Genomic DNA, 22,443 nt, shown 5'->3' on the forward strand with positions numbered 1-22,443 from the left:
CTACTGCCCCCTATATGTCACCTACCAGAATGGCGCCATTTTGGAGACCCACTGCTGTCCTCTACTAGGCCGCAGCTGAAACCTGTACTAACCATGACAACTGAGCATGAGCCGCCCAACAGCTTGTATAGGAAATATCCCAACTGTCAGTGGTGGTAATACCGGGGGTGTATCACAGTGTCATACCATACAGGAGGAGGGGGGAACGCCACAAAATCCAACAAATTTGTCAAACTAACATTAAAGTGGTCTAAAATATTTCTTGTTATCTGTGTAGACACATTTCTCTTCTTTCTAGAAATCCTAGAGTTGTTTTTTTAAAGTGGTTATCCAAGACCAAGGCGCAATGAATACCGACACCCGAACCCCGCACTGGGCTGCTGTATACAAGGTGTATGGACAAAAGCAGACCTGCTACTATTCAAGTAAATGGGAGCATGACTGTAGTTCCCCAGCACCACCACTATAGCATACCTCCCAACCGTCCCGGATTCCGCGGGACATTCACGGATTTGGTGTGTCCTGTCCCGCGGTCTCGGTCGGCATGTCCCGGTTTCAACTTATCGGGTCTCCGAACGCTGATGAGTTGTATACATAGGCGATTAAAGCAGGAGCTGTCACAGGTCAGCTCAGCTCCTGCTTTAACACTGCGCTCCTGCATGTGTAGGTGTGATGTGATGATGTCACATCGCGCCTACAACTATGTGAGTGAGTGAGACTGCGGAGAGAGTGGCGGGGGAGCGTTGGAAGGTGAGTATGAGTGGTTTTTTTTGTGTTAAACATTAAAGGGGCTCTATCAGCAAAATTATGCTGATAGAGCCCCACATATGCGTGAGTAGCCTTTAAAAAGGCTATTCAGGCACCGTAAATGTTATATTAAACTACCCCCCAGTTTTAAAATAAAACCCTAAAGAAGAATGTTATCTACTTACGGATCATGCACACTGGGCAGGCATTCAGGGTGTGTCTTCTTCTTCATCCACGCCTCCTCTTCCTCCGATGTCCTCCGGTCCCGTCCTCCTCCGGCGCTCGCAAACTGATGCTGATAAAAAAAAAATGGCCTGGGCGCCTGCGCAGTAGCCATAGTAGAACCCGCATGCTACTGCGCAGGCGCCCAGGCCATTTTTTTATATCAGTGTCAGTTCGCGAGCGCCGGAGGACGGGACCGGAGGACGTCAGAGGAAGAGGAGGCGTGGATGAAGAAGACGGCGCACCCTGAATGCCCGCCCAGCGTGCACAATGCGTAAGTAGATAACATTCTTTTTTAGGGTTTTATTTTAAAACTGGGGGGCTCTAGCAGCATGATTTTGCTGATAGAGCCCCTTTAAAGTGTAACATAATGAAGGGGGCCCATGAAACTGGGGGCAGATGAAGGGGGGGACATGACACTGGGGCAGAGATGGAAAGGAACATCACAACGTGGGGACATATAATGTCCAGATGACTGTAGGACGGTTATACTGTGCGGGAGCACATAAAAAATGAATGAGAATGAGAGGTCGAGATAAAAGTGGGCGGGGCTAAATTTGCCGCAGCGCACTATGCACATTTTATCCCTCTTTCTCTTCTTCAAATGTTGGGAGGTATGTGTGTGTATGAAGTTGTATACAGTCTGTGTGTGTCCGGGTATGTTCTCCCTATGAATACCTCTAAGGTACAGGTCAGTGCACTGAATACGGGAACTTCTGTTCCTCTTTGCAGGTTTCTTTTCCAGTAACAAAGATGGCCGCAGCGTCTCTCAAGCTAACCTTAGTGTGTAGTATTTCCGGTTCAGCAGTGACGCAACATCCGGTCTGTCCTCCACATGCTTGTTGGTGTTCCGGGAAAGTTGCCATGACTCGCTGGGCTCGGCCGGGACAGAACACTTCTGTTGTTCGGAACCGCAAAGTGCACGAGGCCACTTCATGGGAAGATCTGAAGAAGAACCAACCCGGCCCTGCCAAGAGGGGGCACCCGAGTGCGGAGACAGCGCCCCCGAAGAAGAAGGCGGCCTATGTGAACGAAGACGTAAATGGATTCAGGGCGATGCAGGAGGAGCAGGAGAGGAAAGTGCAGCGCAGTGAGGGCAGGAGGCTGAAGAGACAGGATAACAAGAAGAGCAAGATGGTGAGAAGCCCCTCCGACCCGACTACCATAGTGTCATAGCTTCCCTGTTCTCCTGATCAGTGGGATGTGAGTGGGCAGACCCTCACTGAGCTATGGCTAGGGGATAACTTGCTTAGATGGGAATATCCCTTTAAATATTTATCACCTGTCATTAAAGGGATTCTCCAGGGAGGGTTTCCACACTTAGTATTTCCCCCCAGGTTGTTATTGTGATCAGCCACAGCTTTTAGACCTGGTGGTTCTGACCCTGAGTCATGTGATGGGAATCAATGTTCAGCCCCCAAATCGCTCCTACTCCCCCTTGTGTGCTGGTATTTACCTGTCCTATGGGGGAACAGAACATTGTCATAATAAAACCTGCCCCATAGTACAGGAGAAGAGGGAAGAGACGAGTGACTCGGGGGGCCAGGGGCTGCTTGCGGTCTGGGTGATACGTGATCTGAATTAATTGCTTCCTAATCATTTAAACACAAAACCACAGCTAGTTTCCTCTGTTACAGCACAAGCGATATGATGGTGACATTTTTTTATCCCATAAATTTTTTTTTATATTACTCGCACATTTTTCATTTCTCTCTGGACCGAATTCTGAAAGTCCACACAGACAGTCATGGGCAGAAGCTAGTTTATAAGATTAGTAGTATGGTATTGACATAAATTGATGTTGTGACGCCATGTCATATACCTGGATATGGCTACCGGGCTATGTGCTAATCCAGGTTACACACTATCTATGTGCCACATTTCATCCAAATCCATTCAGCCGTTGTAACAAACATACAACCTTTCACATTTATGATATTAGTAGGATTAATAATTAAAAATAATCAAAATTTTAGTTTGCCATGGTTGGCAATTTTTTTTTTTAGTCCAACTGTGCCCTAAACAGATTCAGACTCCACAGCCCTGGTTGCTCTAATCTTGTGACGGATGAGAGCAACAGACTTTAAGAAGGGAAATATGAACTTGTCTGTTTCTTCATTATGTTGTCCCTCTGTTATTCCTCCTGGAAATCTATACCAGTGGACCCCATTAAATGGGTTAGGTTTCCATTCAGGGGTCCTAAAAGTGGACCTCCCCAATTGGAAACCCGCACGCAGGTGTGAACCTAGCGTCATACACACGGCCGTAGTTTTTGCGGTTGTGTGTCCCTCCATATACAAGGACTACAAGTTATGACGCATGACCTATTTTTGCCCACATTTGTAGCACAGACAAGTGTAGGGGTCATACATGCCTTTTTGCAGATCTGTCATTGTGTATGACATGCAGATGTTTTTTGCACACAGTAAACACCACTATGATTGTGTGCATGTATCCTTATCCTGTCAGACTGGAGACTCCTCCATCTCGTAACATCCACTTGTCAGTTTATTCCTATATTTCCACGAGTAAGAACAGAATAACAGCACAAAATCTAGCTGTAAAAGGATGCTGCAGAGTTGTTACATTGTGGACCATAAAAGTATTTACTGAAGAGACGTTTCAGCAGAGCTGACAGATAACATGTGAATTATATTTCAGGGCAAATAATACATACATAATATACCCACCGCTATATATCCACTTATTACCAATCTATTAGATATGGGGACCCAGAAGTTCCCAGTTGATGAGGAGATTGCACATTATAGACAATTCTATTCTTATCTCTTGCAGGTCTGCTTTCATTGTCGAAAACCTGGCCATGGCATGGCTGACTGTTCGGAAGCGCTTAGGTGTCAGGAGATGGGCACAGGGATCTGCTTCCGTTGTGGATCCACAGAACATGAACTCAATAAATGCAGAGCTAAAGTGGATCCCGCACTTGGTACATGTGAGATCTTCTTAACTGTGTAGTTTGTGATCAATGCTAATAGATCAGGTTCGCACTGATTTGTTAGCCAGCATTTTCCTTTTTTTTGTCTTTTAAAGGGGTTGTCCAGGCTAAACTTTTAAAGTTTAAAGAGGACCTTTCACCTCCTGGGGCACATGCGGTGTTATATACTACTGCAAAGCTGACAGTGCACTGAACCCACTATCGGGTATCCTGTTCTGTGCCCCTGCTGAAGAGCTATCAGTGCTGTTATCATAACTCTTCAGTGTCAGAACGGCGTTTCTGACTCTGTCAGGAACGCCCCTCCTCACAGTAGCGTCTATTGCGCTGTACTGTCAGAGGGAGCGTTCCTTACCACCCAGCGTCATGTCTGGACAACGCCTTTAAGGGCTGGTTCCATTGTGTGATTTCTCCACGTGGCTAGCCACAACAAGATGCTGATGCAGTGCATCGGCATCCCGCTCCTGATTAGGCCCGAATGAATGGGCCTAATCAGGAGTGAGTCAGCTGCGGGAAGATAGGGCATGTTGCTTCTTTTTCCCGCTACCTGAAAAAAATTGCTAGTGGGGGAAAAAAAAAGCAAGCAGCTCCCATTGAAGTGAACGGGAGCCTATTTTGCAGGCGGATTTTGAGGTGGATTCTGCGTCAAAATCCGCCGGCAAAAAAACTGTGTGAACAGACCCTAAGGCCCCACGGGCTGTAATCACACCACTAAAGCACTGCAAAAAGAACCGTTGCGTGAACGCATTGCGGTTCTTTCCACAGCATTTTGATGAGTAAGTTCACGGAGTTTTCCTCTGTGGACTTTCTCTTAAAGCCGCCGGCATTTCCGTAGATATAATTGACATGCTGCGATTTACAAAGCCGCAACGACTTTGCAAATCTCAGCGTGTCTGCTCTGCTATCTTTTCCGCAAAGTGGGGATGGGATTCGCATGAGTCCCATCCACTTTGCTTGCACCGGACAACGCTGCGATTTTTCCTGCAGCGTGTCCGCTGCGGGCAAATTGCGGCGTTAACGTCCCGTGGGGCCCCGGCCTTAGGGAATGTCTTTTTTGCCATAGGAAGCTTAAATTATGGGTTTATTTATGTCTCCCCTGCAGCTTCTTTCTAGATTGTGTTATCACTGTAAGTGGAGGACTGATCTAATGGCAGTCCAAAATGCTGTCAGTGAGCCTAGCTTAAGTTTGTCTTTTTGGAGTTTTTTGGCTCTGGCAATATGCATACATAGTTCTGTAGTCCATACATGATACACACAGTCCTGCAGTATGCACATTGGGGCAAATTTATTAAGGCCGGTATTTTGTACACCAGTCATAATAAACAGCCTGACTGGCACAGGGACCGAAGGATTTATAAAGAGACTGTGACCTTTTCATAAATCTGTCTCCCGCACTACCCACATAGACATAATGGGGTTGGTGTTGTGCGGTTTCAGGCTTGAGTCTTTGTGCCAAACATGTGCTTGAATATCATTCATCTATGTTAGAAAACTGATGAATTTGGCCCATTGTAAACATCAACAACACACACGTAACTGATTTATTTATAGTACTGAATTTATTTCAACTCCTCCCACATCCCTACCCATTGTGCAGGTCCTCATACCCAGAGGCTAGACCCCTACTGATCATAACATGGTGGCATATCCTAGTTATTTACCTTCAGCTACAGCCTATTCAGCTCTAGGATTGTCCACATAAAGCATCAATATTCCATGTTGCTTACTCTTAAAGAGTGACTCCCAAATACAGGGAATCTTCCCCCCCCCTCCTTATTTCATCTTGAAACCCTAGTAAGTAAATAAGTGATACTTGTGTAGAGTCTTCAGCTAAGCTTTGGTAGTATTATGCAGCATGGACATTGGTAATCTTGTATACAGGCGGTGGAAATAACATGATTTGGTGTACTTTTATGTTTCAGGAGAGTTTCCATATGCCAAATGTTTTATCTGTGGAGAGATGGGACACTTGTCACGGTCATGTCCAGACAATCCTAAAGGCCTCTATGCACTAGGTAGGTTTTATGACTTTTTGGGGCTATTTCTTTTTTTTTTCCTGGGGTGGATTTTTTTGTTTTTTCTGAACACTTAGAAAACATATTCATAAAGACTTTGTCCACGTGGAGCATTGTTTGAAGCTGGGACCCTCCGAGATAAATACACAAGTAGTGACATAAGCTTTAAAGTGATCTTGAATTCATATTTAAAATTATACCAAGATCTTCATGATGGCTCCTACAGACTGGGAGCAAATCACTGTTGAAAATGCTGTCTATCAGGAATTGAGATCTACAATGGGATCTCAATGCCAACAACTATATTCATCTTTAAAATGGATCCATTATCATCTTAATAGCTCTAACGGATCCTTAGATATAGTAATTAGAAGTAAGGACATATTAGATATGTCCTCGGCTAGAAAAGTGTCACCCTGTATAAAGATGTGACTGGCAGGGAAAGAGTAAATGCTTTATCTTTTGGGCTGTGACTCATGTAACTTGCATTTTTTTCTAAGTTCTTGGCTACATTCCTAGGTAGGGACACTTGGGTTTAGGCATTTCTTTGTGAGGATCATAGCCCCTTTAGCGTTGAATAAAACTTATACATAGGAAACTATGGCTGACATCTCATGCAGTGTAAATTATGTCAGTTAGATTTTGATTCTTTATATCTTGCTAAAGGGAATTTGACAACTAATATATAAAATTTCTTGTCTTTTTAGGTGGAAGCTGTAGGATATGTGGTTCAGTTGAGCATTTTCAGAGGGACTGTCCAGAACAAAAGACATCAGGTGAGACCATATGACGGCACATATTTGCTAAGTAGCACACGTCTGCTTTTATAGGATGTATTGTTAATATTAATCAAGGACATCACACAATTCTGCTTATTCAAGTTATGTGCTGCCCGTGGTTGATCCATTATCACTTTTTTTTTCTTTTATTAAAAGTACCTTTCAGCACCCCAAGGCTGTGTGGTTTTCTGCACCATGTTATAGGTGTTGCTGCACAGACTCTGGGGCACTTTGAATTTTGTCTCTAGCCCCCTCGTTGTGGAGTTCTGATCCTCGTTATTTCTGGCGCCCTCTATGTTAATTAAGCCCTTCAATGTCAGAAGGGCGTTTCTGACAGTGAAGGGATCAGCGACGTCAGTCTGATACTGTCCAATTAGCAGAGGACAGTATCAGAGCAGCGTGATCTAGCGACTTCTCGTGAGATTACGCACTTATCTCTTTACGGGACTGAGAAGAAGAGCCGGAGGAGCGATGTCGCTGAAGTTCCCTTTTTAATGTCTCTGGGTTCTAGTGTTGTCCATGGAACCATAGACATTAATAGGCATCAGCTGTTCTCTCCGCGCCGACCCCGTTCTTTAGTAAAGTCAGAGGAGTACTGCTCGGCTACAGTGTGCAGGAAGCTGGGGTGTAAGTCAAGAATAATGCAGGTGACAAGAACACCAGACATGAGTCTGAGACTATAAAGCTTTTTTTAAATTTTTAATGAGGTTGTGGATTGTGTTCTCCAAATTACATAGATGCGAATGGGAGTTATGGCATACAGAGTATAGCACATCTGAGCCACAACACGGGAGTCTGGTGCATTTGCAGTGCTGTGCATGCTGTTATTTAGTGGAGATGTTATTGGATGGGCTGGTAACATGAGCCTCCTTGAGGAGCCATAATAGGACTGGGGCATAGTACGATCATCGGAGGAGGCTATACTCTTAACAGGGCATGATCCTTGGCAAAGGAGGACAGTGATGAGTAACAGCTAAAGACAATGTATTGATATGTAACCTGTAGTGCCGTTTACAGCACCTCTAGATAGTTATTCAGAAGATGTTTAACCTCTATGAAGACCGTTCTTGCTCTGCTAGGAAATATACAAATAAGTGCCCCTTATGGGAAATTTGGTAAAGGCACCAAACCAGAAAATCTCTTCTAATTAATAGTACTAGTGTTGTTTCTGCCACTTTTCCAATTTTTCTTTTCACAGGCCAAATGACAGTCAAAAGATGGTCAAGTGGGATGAGTGCAGATCATGAAGATGTTCCAGTACAGACAAAAGTGAAAAAAGTGCCTGCTAAAGTCCCCAAAGTAGTTACTTTTTGAGCACGTGTTCATACATCGCAGCTTAATCGGACACTGAAACACAAATGGATGTGGAAACTAGAAATATGGGTTGTCTATTCACTTTCCACATTTGTTTTTGTGTTTAGATGGGCTCTAACAACACAACAAAATCGCGCTGATAAAGTGCGTGATTGGAATAGGAAATTCTGATGGTGTGCCCCAGTGGGAGTAAGACAGGGACCGATGTACGACAGTCTGTACAGGGAATAAATATGTAAATGTAATAATTATCTGTATGTAAATAAATATGCAAACCAGTTTATAGCACCTAGGAGTTTGGAGTTTTGTTTTTGTTTTGTTTTTTCTTATAAACAGCAGTTTAGATGTATATTATGAGGTTTCACTGTTTGGGGAGATTTATTACTTCACCAATTTTCTGACCAAAAAAAAAGAAAAATCGCTAAATTTGCAATTTTTTAGTTCCCACTAGTCACAGAAATTTAAATACCAGTCTTCATAACTCTCCCCTGTTCAGTCTCATTCAGATGGCTGTGATGTTTTTGTATGTTAGAGTGTGTATTGTGGTCGCAAATCCCATCTCGGCTGTGGGTCTAATGACACAAGCTTACAGCACCATAGATTTGTGAGGCTGCTATTTCAGGCCAATTGACCACGTTCCAGATAGGATTTGTTGACCTTAAAATAGAACCACTCTTCTAGCTGTCTATAGACTTTACTATTGTGAAATGTAGTGTGCCACCTGGAGCCAGTATATCAGCTCTGCCCAATAAGTGGCTCCATTACAGGGATATAACAGTTTTTGTCATTGCAGATTAGGTGTTTGAAGTAACAGCAAAACCCTTGTTACTCCAAAGAGATAATTTGCATATTGACAGCAATATCTGCAATGGAAGCCCCGATACACAAGGGGAAAAGACCGCTTGATTCAGATGACCCTAACCCATCTATCTGCAGGGCTGTGTTGATACACTGGGTTCTGGTGACAAACTCCCTCCGAATATCCATAGACCTGCAAGGTTTCTTTTGCACATTGCAGTAGCCTAAATCATCGTTTTTGGCCTTTTACATTTACTAAAACATTTAATTGCAAGAAATCCTGTTGTGGATTGACTTTCAGAAGTTTCATAAACTTCAAAGCAAATTTTGTATAAAGGCAAAGTAAGTTATTTTTTGGGTGATGACAATTTTACAATGTAAAGTAAAAACTAATGTATATAATATGTGTCTGTGTATTTCCTGGCACTGTCTGTGATGTTTGGTCGTGTTCTTATGTGAACACATTAAACCTGTCTCAGAGTGTGCATACAGGAATATATGGGTGTAAAGCCTAGGCTTCTGGCAGAAGGACAAAATATTTAGGCAACACCAGTTCAACTCCTAGCAGGATGACAGATCTGTATCAGATGCTACTATATGACCTTTAGCATAATGTATCCACAGGCTGATGTTTCTTCTATGTTATGAAATAAACAATTTTGATAGTTACTATACAGAGGCTCAAGGTTATTCTCATTCTGGAGTCTAAAGTTGTAAACTTCAAATAAAAAAAAAATCTATTTAAATTAGTAGCAGAATTTGTGTTGAATAGGTGAAAGCTGCTACGAAAATCATTGTGATAAATACTGTAGCACAGGTACACATTTCTGTACAAATTCCACAGATTTTTTTCACGTATCTACGTTGCTGCTACTGTATCACACAATAGGTTTTCCTGCAAATCCTGCTGAAAATTCAACAAGCTATCCAGTACATGTAATGTTAAATATCTGTGTTTCTGTATGTGACCACTCTTCAGTAACTGTTCCATTGTCCTTCACTGCCACATTTAGCATGTGCATAATGGCGATCAATGATATCACTGAACAGAGTGCATTGGCTGCATTGTAACCCACTGAAGTGCACGACCTGTAACAGCTAAGTAGGTTAATTAAGAATGCAATCTAATTCCTTCTAATAGAAAACAGTAACATTCCTGCATGCAATGCCCTAAGCATGGTGGCACGGTGCCTTGGTAATTAGCATATTGCTTTGCAGCTCTGTGTGCAACATCTGACGCTAGATTCACACTAGCGTTCGGGTCTCCATTCTGTGAAACCTGTCAGATCGGGTCTGGTCGTGAGCGTTGGTGAGCGTTTTATGCTCTACACAGCAAAACCGTTTTTGTTTTGTTTTTTAAATTTGACACAGAGTACTGCATGTCCGACTGTGTCTGGTTTAAAAAACCGGTTTCGCGGCGGAGAGCATAAAATGCTCACCGGCGCTCACAGCCAGACATCTTTCAAACCCATTCAAATGAATGGGTGAGAGAATCCTGCAGGTTTCTGTCTCCTGCTCTGTTTTGTGCAGGAAACGGAAACCTGCAGAACGGAGACCGGGCGCAGATGTGAACGAGCCCTGAATTGAGCGAGTTTGTATATTCTCCTCATGTTTCCTCCTGGTACTCCAACATCCATAAATATACTTATAGGTAAATTCCCAGAAAACAACTGAGTGCCTGTATGGCCACGAACTCCCCTACTCTACAACTCTCCTTGTACTTTGAGAACCTTGTGTGAAAAAAGTACATGACAAATGATTGTCCTTTGGTATCAGGTGAAAGCTAAGATGCATCTACTTATAATAGCACTGAAGAGATCACTAGTTAAAAATGCTGTCAGGAATGTGATTTTTTATATACAGTTGTGCTAAAAAGTTTACATGCCCCAGCAGATTTGGGGGGGGGGGGTTTGGCCTTTTTTCAGTGAATATGAATGATAACACAAACCCTTTTTCTTCACTCATGGCTAGTTGTTGGTTGAAGCCATTTATTGTCAAACTTCTGTAGTTTCTCTTTTTAAATCCACATTATAGGGGGATAAATATAAACTGTTGGAAAACCCGTTTAACCTGGCGATACTTTATTCATAGTTCTTGGATCTATGCCCTGACTGTCACCTCTTGATAAACATTTCACATAATAGCTTTGAATACTGGGACATGTCCACACTTTCATACAACAGATCGGTTGCATTTTTAGCCACAAATCCACTCTAGGATTTTACTCTAAGCTATACAAACTCCCAGTGAAAACACTCAGAGAGAATTTACCTGCTTTGATATTCTTTGCATGTCAATTTATGTGCAGATATTTATCTCAGAGTATGGATGAGTTTTGTAAGTTCTACTTTGCTGCATTTGTATTCTGCTGTGTGTTGTATTTCTACTATATGTGTACACTGCCTTATTCTATGGCCAGCAGCAGTTGGATCACTCAGTTTTAGGCTCGGGCATTATGTTGCAGAAACTCACCATTTTGGCTGCGGTGGATATGCTGCAACAAAAAATGCTGCACGCTTTATTACTTGCAAAGGGGATGGGATTTTGGCTAATCCCATCCACACATTGTGGAAAAGCTGTGTTTTTGAAAATCAGGGCATGTCAATTATACCTATGGAAATGCTGGTGGTTTCTGTATAGGTGAAAGAAGGGCAGAAAGTCTGCAGAGGAAAACTTTGGACTTTCTGTGAAAAATGCTGCAGAAAAAAAAACTGTGTGTTTCCACTGCGGAAAAGTCTGGCTGCGGCTTGCTTCATAAGGCCTTAGGGTCCATTCATACAGAGTAAACGCGCGCTCATTTTGGCAAAATACACATGTAAAGAATACACGTGTAAAAATAAGACTCCCATTGACTTCAATGACAAATGTCATTGAAGTCAATCTCACCCCTAATATGAGACCTTGATGGCACTTGGCAGCACTGTAAGTGACCGTCTGCTTCACCCCAAGTGTAAGAAGGAGCTCTATCCAAGGTCCTTTCTCCCAGCCGTGGTCAGGTTACATAATCTACATCAGACCAAGCGAAGATCACTCCGCACAGAGAACTAAATGATTCTGAAGTCTTCCTTCTTTCTTTCTTCTGTTGCTTAGCTGCTATGGACTCCTAGTATATCTTCTCTTCTCAGCCTACGTGTGTCTACGTCTGTAATATATTACTGTGTATTATCCTGTATCTGTATTACTATGCTGCTGTAACATACTGACATTTCCCCACTGTGGGACCATTAATGGATTAACTTATTTTAATGTGGCCACTAATACGAGCGTACTGTTCCTATAAGCGGCCACAGTAAAATGGCCAAACAGACTTGCACAGTCTGTTCTACCCAGAGCCAGATGGCAGAGCCAACCGAGCATGTGCCGGATTTCTATCCCGAGCGCAGGCTCGACCTGGCAATGATGACTTAGTGGACGCAATGGAGAGGCACGTCTGAAGGAGATTGAAGTGTCGCTGGAGAGTCTTCAGGGAGCACAAGGAACACCCCCTGTGCTGTCTGGAGAGTCATTTGCATACCGTGAAAAAACGGAATGGTGGCACAGAGCAGAATTATAAAGCTAGGAGATGAATAGCCTTTAAGGCTATTCCAACGTGGTATTACCTCAAAGAGGGATTCTAATGATAGAATCCCTTGTAGTCTTCATTGAAAATAGACACAGGAAAAACTTACAGAATATAAGATTGGGTTGTGTGGTCCATGTCTTTTTTTTTTTTTTTTCCTGCATAAGTGCATAATTGTAACCCTAATATACTCACACAATAGTGAAAATTAGCCATGTAATGGATATTTTTAGCAAACAGGCGTCACACAGCCGCATTCATTTCACTGTTTGTGAATGGGAGCCTTTAATATGACCAGTATGTTGACGGTTCGTTGTAATAGACCAGTGATGGCGAACCTATGGCACGCGTGCCAGAGAGGGCACGCAGAGCCCTCCATGCTGGCACACGTGCGGTCGCCCGGATCGCTCACCAACAGGGAATCCGGTACAGGATTCCCCGTTGATGAGCGATCACTGCCTTCAGTTGTATGTGCAAATGCACATACAGCTGAAAGCTGTCAGGGTAGGCCGCGGATCGCGCGACCGCGGCCTACACTGGCTGCAGAGTTTGACCTCTGCCCCGACGCGGGCGCGATGACGTCATCAGCGCCACCAGTGACAAGAAGGTGGATGCCGGCGGCTCTTCAGGGGTGAGTATGAGAGTGGCTCACTGTGTATATGATGTTGGGGGGAGAGCTTATAATACTTGGTGGGGTGTATGATACTGGGGGGGAGTGTATAATACTGGGGGGGCTTATAATACTGGGTGGGGTGTATAATACTGGGGGGAGTGTATAATACTGAGGGGGCTTATAATACTGGGGGGAGTGTATAATACTGGGGGGGCTTATAATACTGGGGGGTGTACTAAAGAGCATATAATACTGGGGGGGGGGGCTATTTATAAGCACACAATACTGTGTGTGGATGCCACTGTGGAGCATATAATCCTGTGGGGGGGGACACCTACTGCGGAGCATTTAACACTGGGGGGCTACTGTGGTACTGTGGAGAATATAATATTGTGTGGTGGGCCCACTGCAGAGCATATAATACTGTCTGGGGTCCCCTCACTATTTATATCACACAGTATCTGTTTTATAGCAGACGTGATATTAGTACAGGATGTAAGAATATTACACGGTAACTATAAAACAGATCCTGTGCGATGTAAATAGTGAAAATTAATTGTTCAAAGTACCAAATGCCGAGACCTTTACATTTCAGTACAACGTTGTTTGTATTATTGAAAGCTCTGTAAAGCCCCACATGACTGTAATTTTTGGTCAGTAACTGTCCGTAATTGTGGATCCGCATAGTATTAAGTCTATATTGTCGTGTTGGCACTCCGCGAAAATTTTGTGGGTTTTGGGTTGCAGTTTGGGCACTCGGTCTCTAAAAGGTTCGCCATCACTGTAATAGACTGTCAACATATGTCATTCTCTATTTTTGTCAGTTTTCATAGATCCATGTGTGCAAAACAGCCAGGTATAAAATCCAATATACTTGGGTAATGATGTAATTCATATAATTCACATGACCCATAATATTGGAGCACTCCTCTTATAAATGCATGGAAATGTATTTGAAGGGATTCTATTATTAGAATCCCTCTTTGAGGAAATACCACATTGGAATAGCTGTAAGAAAGGCTATTCGTCCCCTACCTTTATAATTCTGCTCCACTCCGCCATTCTGTTGATATCATGTTTTTCCCGGTATGCAAATGAGTCTCCAGACAGAAGAGGGGACGTCTTGTGCGCTGCCTGAAGACTCTCCAGAGACATTTCAATCTTCAGCTGTGCCTCTCCGCCGCATCCTGTGTCATCCTTGCCGGGCTGAGCCTGCGTTTGGGATGGAAATCCTGCACATACTCGGTTGTCTCTGCCATCAAGCTTTGGACAGAGCCGACTGCGCATGTCTGTTTGGCCATTTTACTGTAGCCGCTTACAGGAACAGTACGCTCGTGTGAGCGGCCACAGTAGAATAGCTAAACAGATATGCGCAGTCGGCTCTGCCCAAAGCTCAATGTCAGAGCCGGCCAAACATGTGCAGGATTTCCATACTAAACGCAGGCTCGGCCTGGCGATGATTACATGGAGGAAGCGACAGAACAGCGCAGTTGAAGAAGATTAAAGCGTCGCTGGAGAGTGTTCAGGCAGCACAGGGAAAGCCCCCTGTGCTGTCTGGAGAGTCATTTGCATACCGTGAAAAACCGGGATATCAACGGAACGGCGGCGCGGAGCAAGATTATAAAGGTAGGGGACGTATTTCCTTGAAGGCTATTCCAACATGGTATTACCTCAAAGAGGGATTCTAGTGGTAGAACCCTTTAAACCTTCATTGAAAATAGACACAGGAAAAACTTACAAAATAATAGATATCAGTAAATAAGATAATCTTTTAATAGTCTCACAATGGGATAATTCAGTGTGATACAGCATCAAGGATGAAACGTCTTCCATCATTGAAAAAATTCTAAGTTAGCTTTATTTTCTAGTATAGAGTTTATCAGCCTGCAACTTCATTTGTTCCTCTGCGTGTCGTCATCTGTGCGTCTTCACACAATGTTTTTCCGAGCGAGACAAAGAGACAGATCCCCAGACGCCGCAATCATTTATATTCATTACATACGTTTTAGCAGGAAAGCATAGGTTATTGAAGCACTAAATTATTATTGCAACTACTTTATCGTTGTAAATTCCAACATCTTGAGTTAGGTTTTACCAATCTCAAGGACTATGTCTGTTTATTATTCAATTTGTAAAAGAAGTTGCCACCAACTCTGAAAGGAAAAAAAAAAAAAGATTTTAGTAAGTTAAAAAAAGGGAAAATATCCAAACTGCTTTCAGTCTGCTACAATATAGGGGCCTGTATCTAACTCAGGGGTGGGCAATTAATTTTCCCATGGGGCCTTATGAGAAATTGTAACGGTTCTAGAGGGCCATGCGTGTTGCGGCAAATTTAGCTCCACCCACTTCTCCGCTGACTCCGCCCATTCTCAATCATTTTTCCATGTGTTCCACAAAGTAAAATCCTCCTACAGTCACCCTAACATTATACACCCCCACATTATAATGTTTTCCTCCAAATGTCCCACAGTATTAAGTCCTGGTGCTCCAGTATAAACCAGCAGAAACTAGAGGGGACATTAAACTGGGGCAGCTGGAGGGGGACATTAAACTGGGGGCAAGTAGAGGCAGACATGTCCCCCTAAAGTTACCCCCCATGGTTTAATATCCTCCTCCAGCTGCCCCAGTTTAATGTCCCCCTCCATCTGCATTCAGTTTAAGTGCCCCCCTACATCTGCCCCCTAGTTCCCCCCTCTTGCTCACACATGCTGTCTCTTCTCTCTTTATCATCCAGCAGCCCCCATTGCCGGCAGCTTGCAGGAAGCACACAGTCCCGTGTGGCTCCGCCCACTAACGAGTCATAGCCTATCCTGGTGCTAGGCTGTGATGACATCATCACAGGTCCTTGAAAAATCTCCATTAGCTATGCGGGCCAAATAGAAGCAGTCAGAGGGCCGGATGTGGCCCGTGGGCCGTACATTGCCCAGGTCTGATCTAACTGGTGTAGGCCTGGGAGTCATATGGCCTCTATTCCCACCATGGGACATATTTATTAAGACTGGTATACAATATAAAGGTGCCAGTGCAGGGAATGAGCAATATTTGGTTTTTTTCTATGTAGATTGTGAGCCCCACACAGAGCTCACAATGTACATTTTTCCCTATCAGTATGTCTTTGGAGTATGGGATGAAAATCCATGCAAACATGGCAAGAACATACAAACTCCTTGCAGATGGTTTTTTGCCCTTGGCGGAATTTGAACACCAGGACCCAACGCTGCAGGGCTAACCACTGAGCCACCGTGTGGCCCTTTGGAAGGAGCAATATTTGTAAAGACTCTGGCCTCTTCATAAATCACCTACAAGTCCCAGAAAACTGTGGAGAGTTAGACTTAATATGTCGGGCTAAGGCGTCACCCTGCTCCACCTAACTTCACACAACTTAGCGAGCAAGGCACAGAACTGGGGTTATGGCGCCCTTTCATGCACCACAAAAAACTGACACAAAGGATGGATCTCCCCCAATGACCTCCTTCAGAACATAAAACCAGTTGGGTTATTGAGATGATGGTAATAGGAAAGCTGAGAGTATAGAGGTGCAGTGATTGGTATGTTATGTAGACAAGTATAGATTATAGGATGGCTCTGTGTCCATAGACTACACAGGTGGACATTACATATCTTTATATCAGTTTACCTTGTTTGCATCCAGTTATCCTTTACATTTGCACTCTTTGATCTCAGCAGCCATGCAGTGTGCAGGACGGGTTTGCCTGTTTCATTGATAAAACACTGACCCGTGAACACTGTGATGGAATCTGTAGAAAGAAGAGAAAAAGTAGATTTGTCTACAAACACTTGCCCCAACCCAGGGGTTTATATAGGAAACACCCATTAACTATCACAGTGTTATCTTTTCATGGTAAACACAACCTTCAATGGACAGTGAGTGGATTGGGGCTATTCGGATTATTGACGCTCACATGAGCTCCATTTTCTGTTAAGAGAGCTGCACAGTCGCCCCTAAACATCCTCTGGTGAAGATGGAAGACTGCATCTTTTATTTGATGTAATCAAACAAAAAATTCTAAGAGCAAACACTTTATTTGAATTAAAAAGGTAAAAACCAGCAATAATTGTAGATTTTGCCTTGGTTTTTTTGAGCCAAACCTAGTATCGGCTACAGAAGTAATAGGACATATCTAGAAAGTTCTTACACTTCTCCCTTCTGGTCAATCCATTCTTGTCTTTGGCTCAAAAAACTGCAGCAAAATCTGCAACAAAAAAGCAGCGTTTCCACAATGTGGGGCTTCAGGAGTCGTGTGCATGTAGTCTTACCAGACTTATGATTTGTACTCTAAGGTGGTTGTCCATCTGTTCTTGCCCCACACAGAACAGTTTACAGGACAGCGACTAATCCCTGTACTATACGTTGCTCTGGAATTAGTAGTCTCCATTGAGTTGAGCTGTAGTAACACCGTGTGACCAGTATGCAGTGTATGGAGTCTGCTTCCATCTCCATATACTTTATAGTACAGGGATCGGATGCAGCCCTGAAGAGCTGATCTGTGCTGTAGCTGACTGGGCTGTTAGCCCACACCTATCAGATATATAGCCTATACTAAAGATGACCATAAAAAAAAAATCCAGAGCAACTCCTTTAAAGCTAAGGCCCCACGGGCTTTAATAGCATTGTGAGCTCTATGTGGGGCTCACACTCTACGGAAAAAAAATATATATATCTATGGTAAAGCCACCAGTGTTTCCATAGATATACACTCACCGGCCACTGTATTAGGTACACCATGCGAGTAACGGGTTGGACCCCCTTTTGCCTTCAGAACTGCCTCAATTCTTCGTGGCATAGATTCAACAAGGTGCTGGAAGCATTCCTCAGAGATTTTGGTCCATATTGACATGATGGCATCACACAGTTGCCGCAGATTTGTCGGCTGCACATCCATGATGTGAATCTCCCGTTCCACCACATCCCAAAGATGCTCTATTGGATTGAGATCTGGTGACTGTGGAGGCCATTGGAGTACAGTGAACTCATTGTCATGTTCAAGAAACCAGTCTGAGATGATTCCAGCTTTATGACATGGCGCATTATCCTGCTGAAAGTAGCCATCAGATGTTGGGTACATTGTGGTCATAAAGGGATGGACATGGTCAGCAACAATACTCAGGTAGGCTTTGGCGTTGCAACGATGCTCAATTGGTACCAAGGGGCCCAAAGAGTGCCAAGAAAATATTCCCCACACCATGACACCACCACCACCAGCCTGAACCGTTGATACAAGGCAGGATGGATCCATGCTTTCATGTTGTTGACGCCAAATTCTGACCCTACCATCCGAATGTCGCAGCAGAAATCGAGACTCATCAGACCAGGCAACGTTTTTCCAATCTTCAATTGTCCAATTTCGATGAGCTTGTGCAAATTGTAGCCTCAGTTTCCTGTTCTTAGCTGAAAGGAGTGGCACCCGGTGTGGTCTTCTGCTGCTGTAGCCCATCTGCCTCAAAGTTCGACGTACTGTGCGTTCAGAGATGCTCTTCTGGCTACCTTGGTTGTAACGGGTAGCTATTTGAGTCACTGTTGCCTTTCTATAAGCTCGAACCAGTCTGGCCATTCTCCTCTGACCTCTGGCATCAACAACGCATTTCCGCCCACAGAACTGCCACTCACTGGATGTTTTTTCTTTTTCGGACCATTCTCTGTAAACCCTAGAGATGGTTGTGCGTGAAAATTCCAGTAGATCAGCAGTTTCTGAAATACTCAGACCAGCCCTTCTGGCACCAACAACCATGTCACGTTCAAAGGCACTCAAATCACCTTTCTTCCCCATACTGATGCTCGGTTTGAACTGCAGGAGATTGTCTTGACCATGTCTACATGCCTAAATGCACTGAGTTGCCGCCATGTGATTGGCTGATTAGAAATTAAGTGTTAACGAGCAGTTGGACAGGTGTACCTAATAAAGTGGCCGGTGAGTGTAATTGACATGCTTCAATTTGCAAAGCCGCAACGGCTTTGCAAATTGCAGCGTGTTCGCACTGCGTTTTTCTCCGCAAAGTGTCCATGGGATTCGCATGAATCCCATCCCCTTTGCTTGCACTGTAAAACGCCACGATTGTGTCTCCGCTGTGGGCAAATCGCGGCTTTTGCGTCCCGTGGGGCCCCGACCAAAGTCTGTTTTTTAACAATTAGCATATATTAGCAGATAAGATGATTGTTCATTGAAACTGTGATGTCCTGCCTTACATAAATAATGGTGGGTTTAGGTGAAGGGGGTCTGCATGTGTGAACAGATCACAGATTAGAAAGCAGTAGAGAGAAAAAATACTTTACCTGAAAACTTCCATTTGACAATAAAGCCAAATGTAGGAGAATTGTGTAATTGCTGATAGCCGGTTATTGGTGATTCTATAATAGTATTATTAGTAGCTGACACGGATGTTAGATAAGACCCTGAAAATTTTCCATTCTCTGCGATGGAACGTATGGTCATTTTAGAGCCCAGGTCATTCTTCCACTGGCCTGCCAGGTCACACTGTAGAATCTACACAATAGAGAATGGAACTGGATTGTAACAAATGAAATTGTGACAGCAAAGCAAATATAATTAATAAATACTATTTTTTTTATGTAGATTGTGAGCCCCATATAGGGATCACAATGTACATTTTTTTTCCTATCAGTATGTCTTTGTAGAATGGGAGGAAATCCACGCAAACACGGGGAGAACATACAAACTCCTTGCAGATGTTGTTCCTGGCAGGATCTGAACCCAGGACTTCAGCACTGCAAGGCTGCAGTGCTAACCACTGAGCCACCATGTTGCGTGTAATAGAACATCAGTTATAGTAAAATGTTCAATCCTCTTAGAGGTACTAAAAATCTAAAAACATATCAAAAATATACATTCTTAAAATCGCCCTGCCTTTGTCATTTTACCAATAAAAACAAATAAACAAATGCACATATTTATCATTTGCCAAATCTGAAAATTGGAAAACAGTAAAAACTGTAACAGAGAAAAATAAATTAAAACTATTTTTTGATCACCTTACCCCCTAAAAAATATAATAAAAAGCAAGGAAAAAGTTCACAGACAAGCCATAATGGTACTAGGAAAGGCTACAACTCGTCCTGAAAAAAAGAGCCCCTGTACAGCTCCATAGACAGGAATATAGAAATGTTATGAGGGTCATACTATGGCGATGCAAAATAAATAAATGAATGAATATTGTATCACAATATTCATACCGGCCCATAGAATAAAGATAGGAAGCCATTTTTATTGGTAAAAATGAAACCCATAAAACGTATGTCAAAACGTGTCTTTATAATTTCACCCCATTTCGCAGTACACTATATGGAAAATGACACGATACCATTACAAAATGCAACTTGTCCTGCAAAAAATAATCCCTCACATTTCTATGTTTATGAAAAAAAAAATACCATTGTAGCTCAAGAAGGGCGGGGAAGAAAAAATTAAAGTGAGTACATACCCCGTCCAATCTACATTCTGCAAGGAGACCTGCTTTAGGGAATATTGTTACCTTATATGACCAAGGGTTAAGTATTGGAATGTACTTTCTTACCTTTGCAGCAGCACAAATTGACAAGCAGGACAGAAGGACAACCAGCACTGACATCTGCTTCATCCTTATGGTTCTGCTCTAGCATCCATCAAGATGTCTACCTGTAATGATATCTAGACCTGTCCTGCGGCTGTATTTATAGAGCTCAGTGACTCAGTCAGGACGTCTTCGGCAACATTCTTGTGTAATCTGAGGTTACGTAATCTTCCATTTCTCAGAACCGGTGAAGAAATAATTTGATGATGATTCATTCAAAGTGAAAGTTTTTGGTCTCACATAGAAGAACATCTTGTAGAATTCTGAACTATTCCCAATAGTTTTACAAAGTGAACATTAAGACAAAAAAACTTAAGAAATAGAAAGTTGATAATTATTCAAAAATTAAGAAAAAAAAAAGTAATATGACTCCGTACAATTACGGGTATGTGAGGCCCAACTGTACTGCCATAGGCCCCCATTTCCATACAAAGGTTTTTTGATGAACCTGGCAAGAATAATTTGTAATCTTCCCCTGTATATTGTATTATTGAGACATTCTCCATTGAAATAATACTCACTAGTACAGGAAGTATTGAAGCACCATATGGTGGAACACAGAGTGCCAATGGCTGCCTGGTGCAGAGCTGCAGGGTCTCCATGTCCGCCCTACAATGTGCTGAAGCCTTACTGTATTGGAACGAGACTACAACTAACTTTGATATCGCTCTATTCAGCACCCTGGAATTAATTGATTAGATAGTAAGTACTAGAGATTGTAGAGAGACCACTGGCTATTTTAACATGTCCCAGCATTGCCTTCTTATTGATCCCCGACAACTTCTTTTACCATTGTAACCTTTCACCGTGATTCCGTTTGTAAATGTTCCTACATACACTATCCTTTGTCAAACCATGACATACATAAACATATATGTATTCTACAAAAGCAGTGCATGTATTCTATATAACTTATATAAAGCAGTTTTGAAGTAGTAACAACGTAAATGACAAGCAATGAATCACATCTATTAGGTTATGGGGATAATGTCACTCCTTAAGGAGAGACCACCTTCTCAGGTGTGTGGAGACTTATAGCCATAGTTGCTCCACTGCAAGGGAACATGGGAAGAATATGCAAATCTGTCTCCCAAGATGTAAACAGGGAGACAGTGCCTCTGTTATGCTGCCCTCTATGGGAAGCACCCTGAACATCATTCCCGACTTTCCCAGAAATCTTTATTGCATAATGCGGGGTTATAACCAAATCAGTTTCTCAGCTACGGATGGCACCATTTCTGTCTGGTTGGACTTCATCAGCGCATCCTAGAGAGAACTGATTTGGTAGAAGTGAGAGGCTGGGAGACCAGATTATGGGGATAATGTCACTCCTTAAGGAGAGACTACCTGTCTCCCTGTTTATATCTTGGGAGGCAGATTTGCATATTCTTCCCATGTTCCCTTGCAGTGGAGCAACTATGGCTGTATAAGTCTCCACACACCTGAAAAGGTGATCTCTCCTTAAGGATAGACATTATCCCCATAATCTGGTCTCTCAGCCTCTCACTTCTACCAAATCAGTTCTCTCTAGGCTGTGCTGTTGAAGTCCAACCAGACAGAAACGGTGCCGTCCGTAGCTGAGAAACTGATTTGGTTATAACCCCGCATTATACAGTAAAGACTTCTGGGAAAGTTGGGCATGATGTTCAGGGTGCTTCCCATAGAGGGCAGCATAACAGAGGCACTGTCTCCCTGTTTACATCTTGGGAGACAGATTTGCATATTCTTCCCATGATCACATCTATTAGGTAAGAGACTTGGTTACTGCATTTGGCCGAAGCAGAAGGGCAGGGACATACATGGAACATTTGATGCCACTGGTTTTTAGTGCATGACACATGCGTCAGTAAGTAAAC

At 43.1% G+C, this 22,443-nt stretch overlaps 2 protein-coding genes across 2 annotated transcripts; one reads left to right on the forward strand and one right to left on the reverse strand.

Annotated features, from left to right (window-relative positions):
- Positions 1 to 1,801: 1,801 nt before the first annotated feature.
- Positions 1,802 to 9,501, forward strand: ZCCHC9 (zinc finger CCHC-type containing 9). Its single transcript, XM_075262434.1, has 5 exons — positions 1,802 to 2,106; positions 3,766 to 3,916; positions 5,845 to 5,937; positions 6,645 to 6,713; positions 7,915 to 9,501. The coding sequence occupies exons 1-5, from the start codon at positions 1,834 to 1,836 to the stop codon at positions 8,028 to 8,030; spliced, it is 702 nt and encodes a 233-aa protein (XP_075118535.1). The 5' UTR covers positions 1,802 to 1,833; the 3' UTR covers positions 8,031 to 9,501.
- Positions 9,502 to 14,980: 5,479 nt separating this feature from the next.
- LOC142192703 (avidin-like) lies at positions 14,981 to 20,662 on the reverse strand. Its single transcript, XM_075262435.1, has 4 exons — positions 20,552 to 20,662; positions 19,293 to 19,503; positions 16,638 to 16,758; positions 14,981 to 15,153 (listed from the first exon to the last, which is right to left on the reverse strand). The coding sequence occupies exons 1-4, from the start codon at positions 20,612 to 20,614 to the stop codon at positions 15,108 to 15,110; spliced, it is 441 nt and encodes a 146-aa protein (XP_075118536.1). The 5' UTR covers positions 20,615 to 20,662; the 3' UTR covers positions 14,981 to 15,107.
- Positions 20,663 to 22,443: the final 1,781 nt, after the last annotated feature.

Source organism: Leptodactylus fuscus, chromosome 1 (genome assembly GCF_031893055.1).
Source record: "Leptodactylus fuscus isolate aLepFus1 chromosome 1, aLepFus1.hap2, whole genome shotgun sequence".
Lineage (NCBI taxonomy): Eukaryota > Metazoa > Chordata > Amphibia > Anura > Leptodactylidae > Leptodactylus > Leptodactylus fuscus.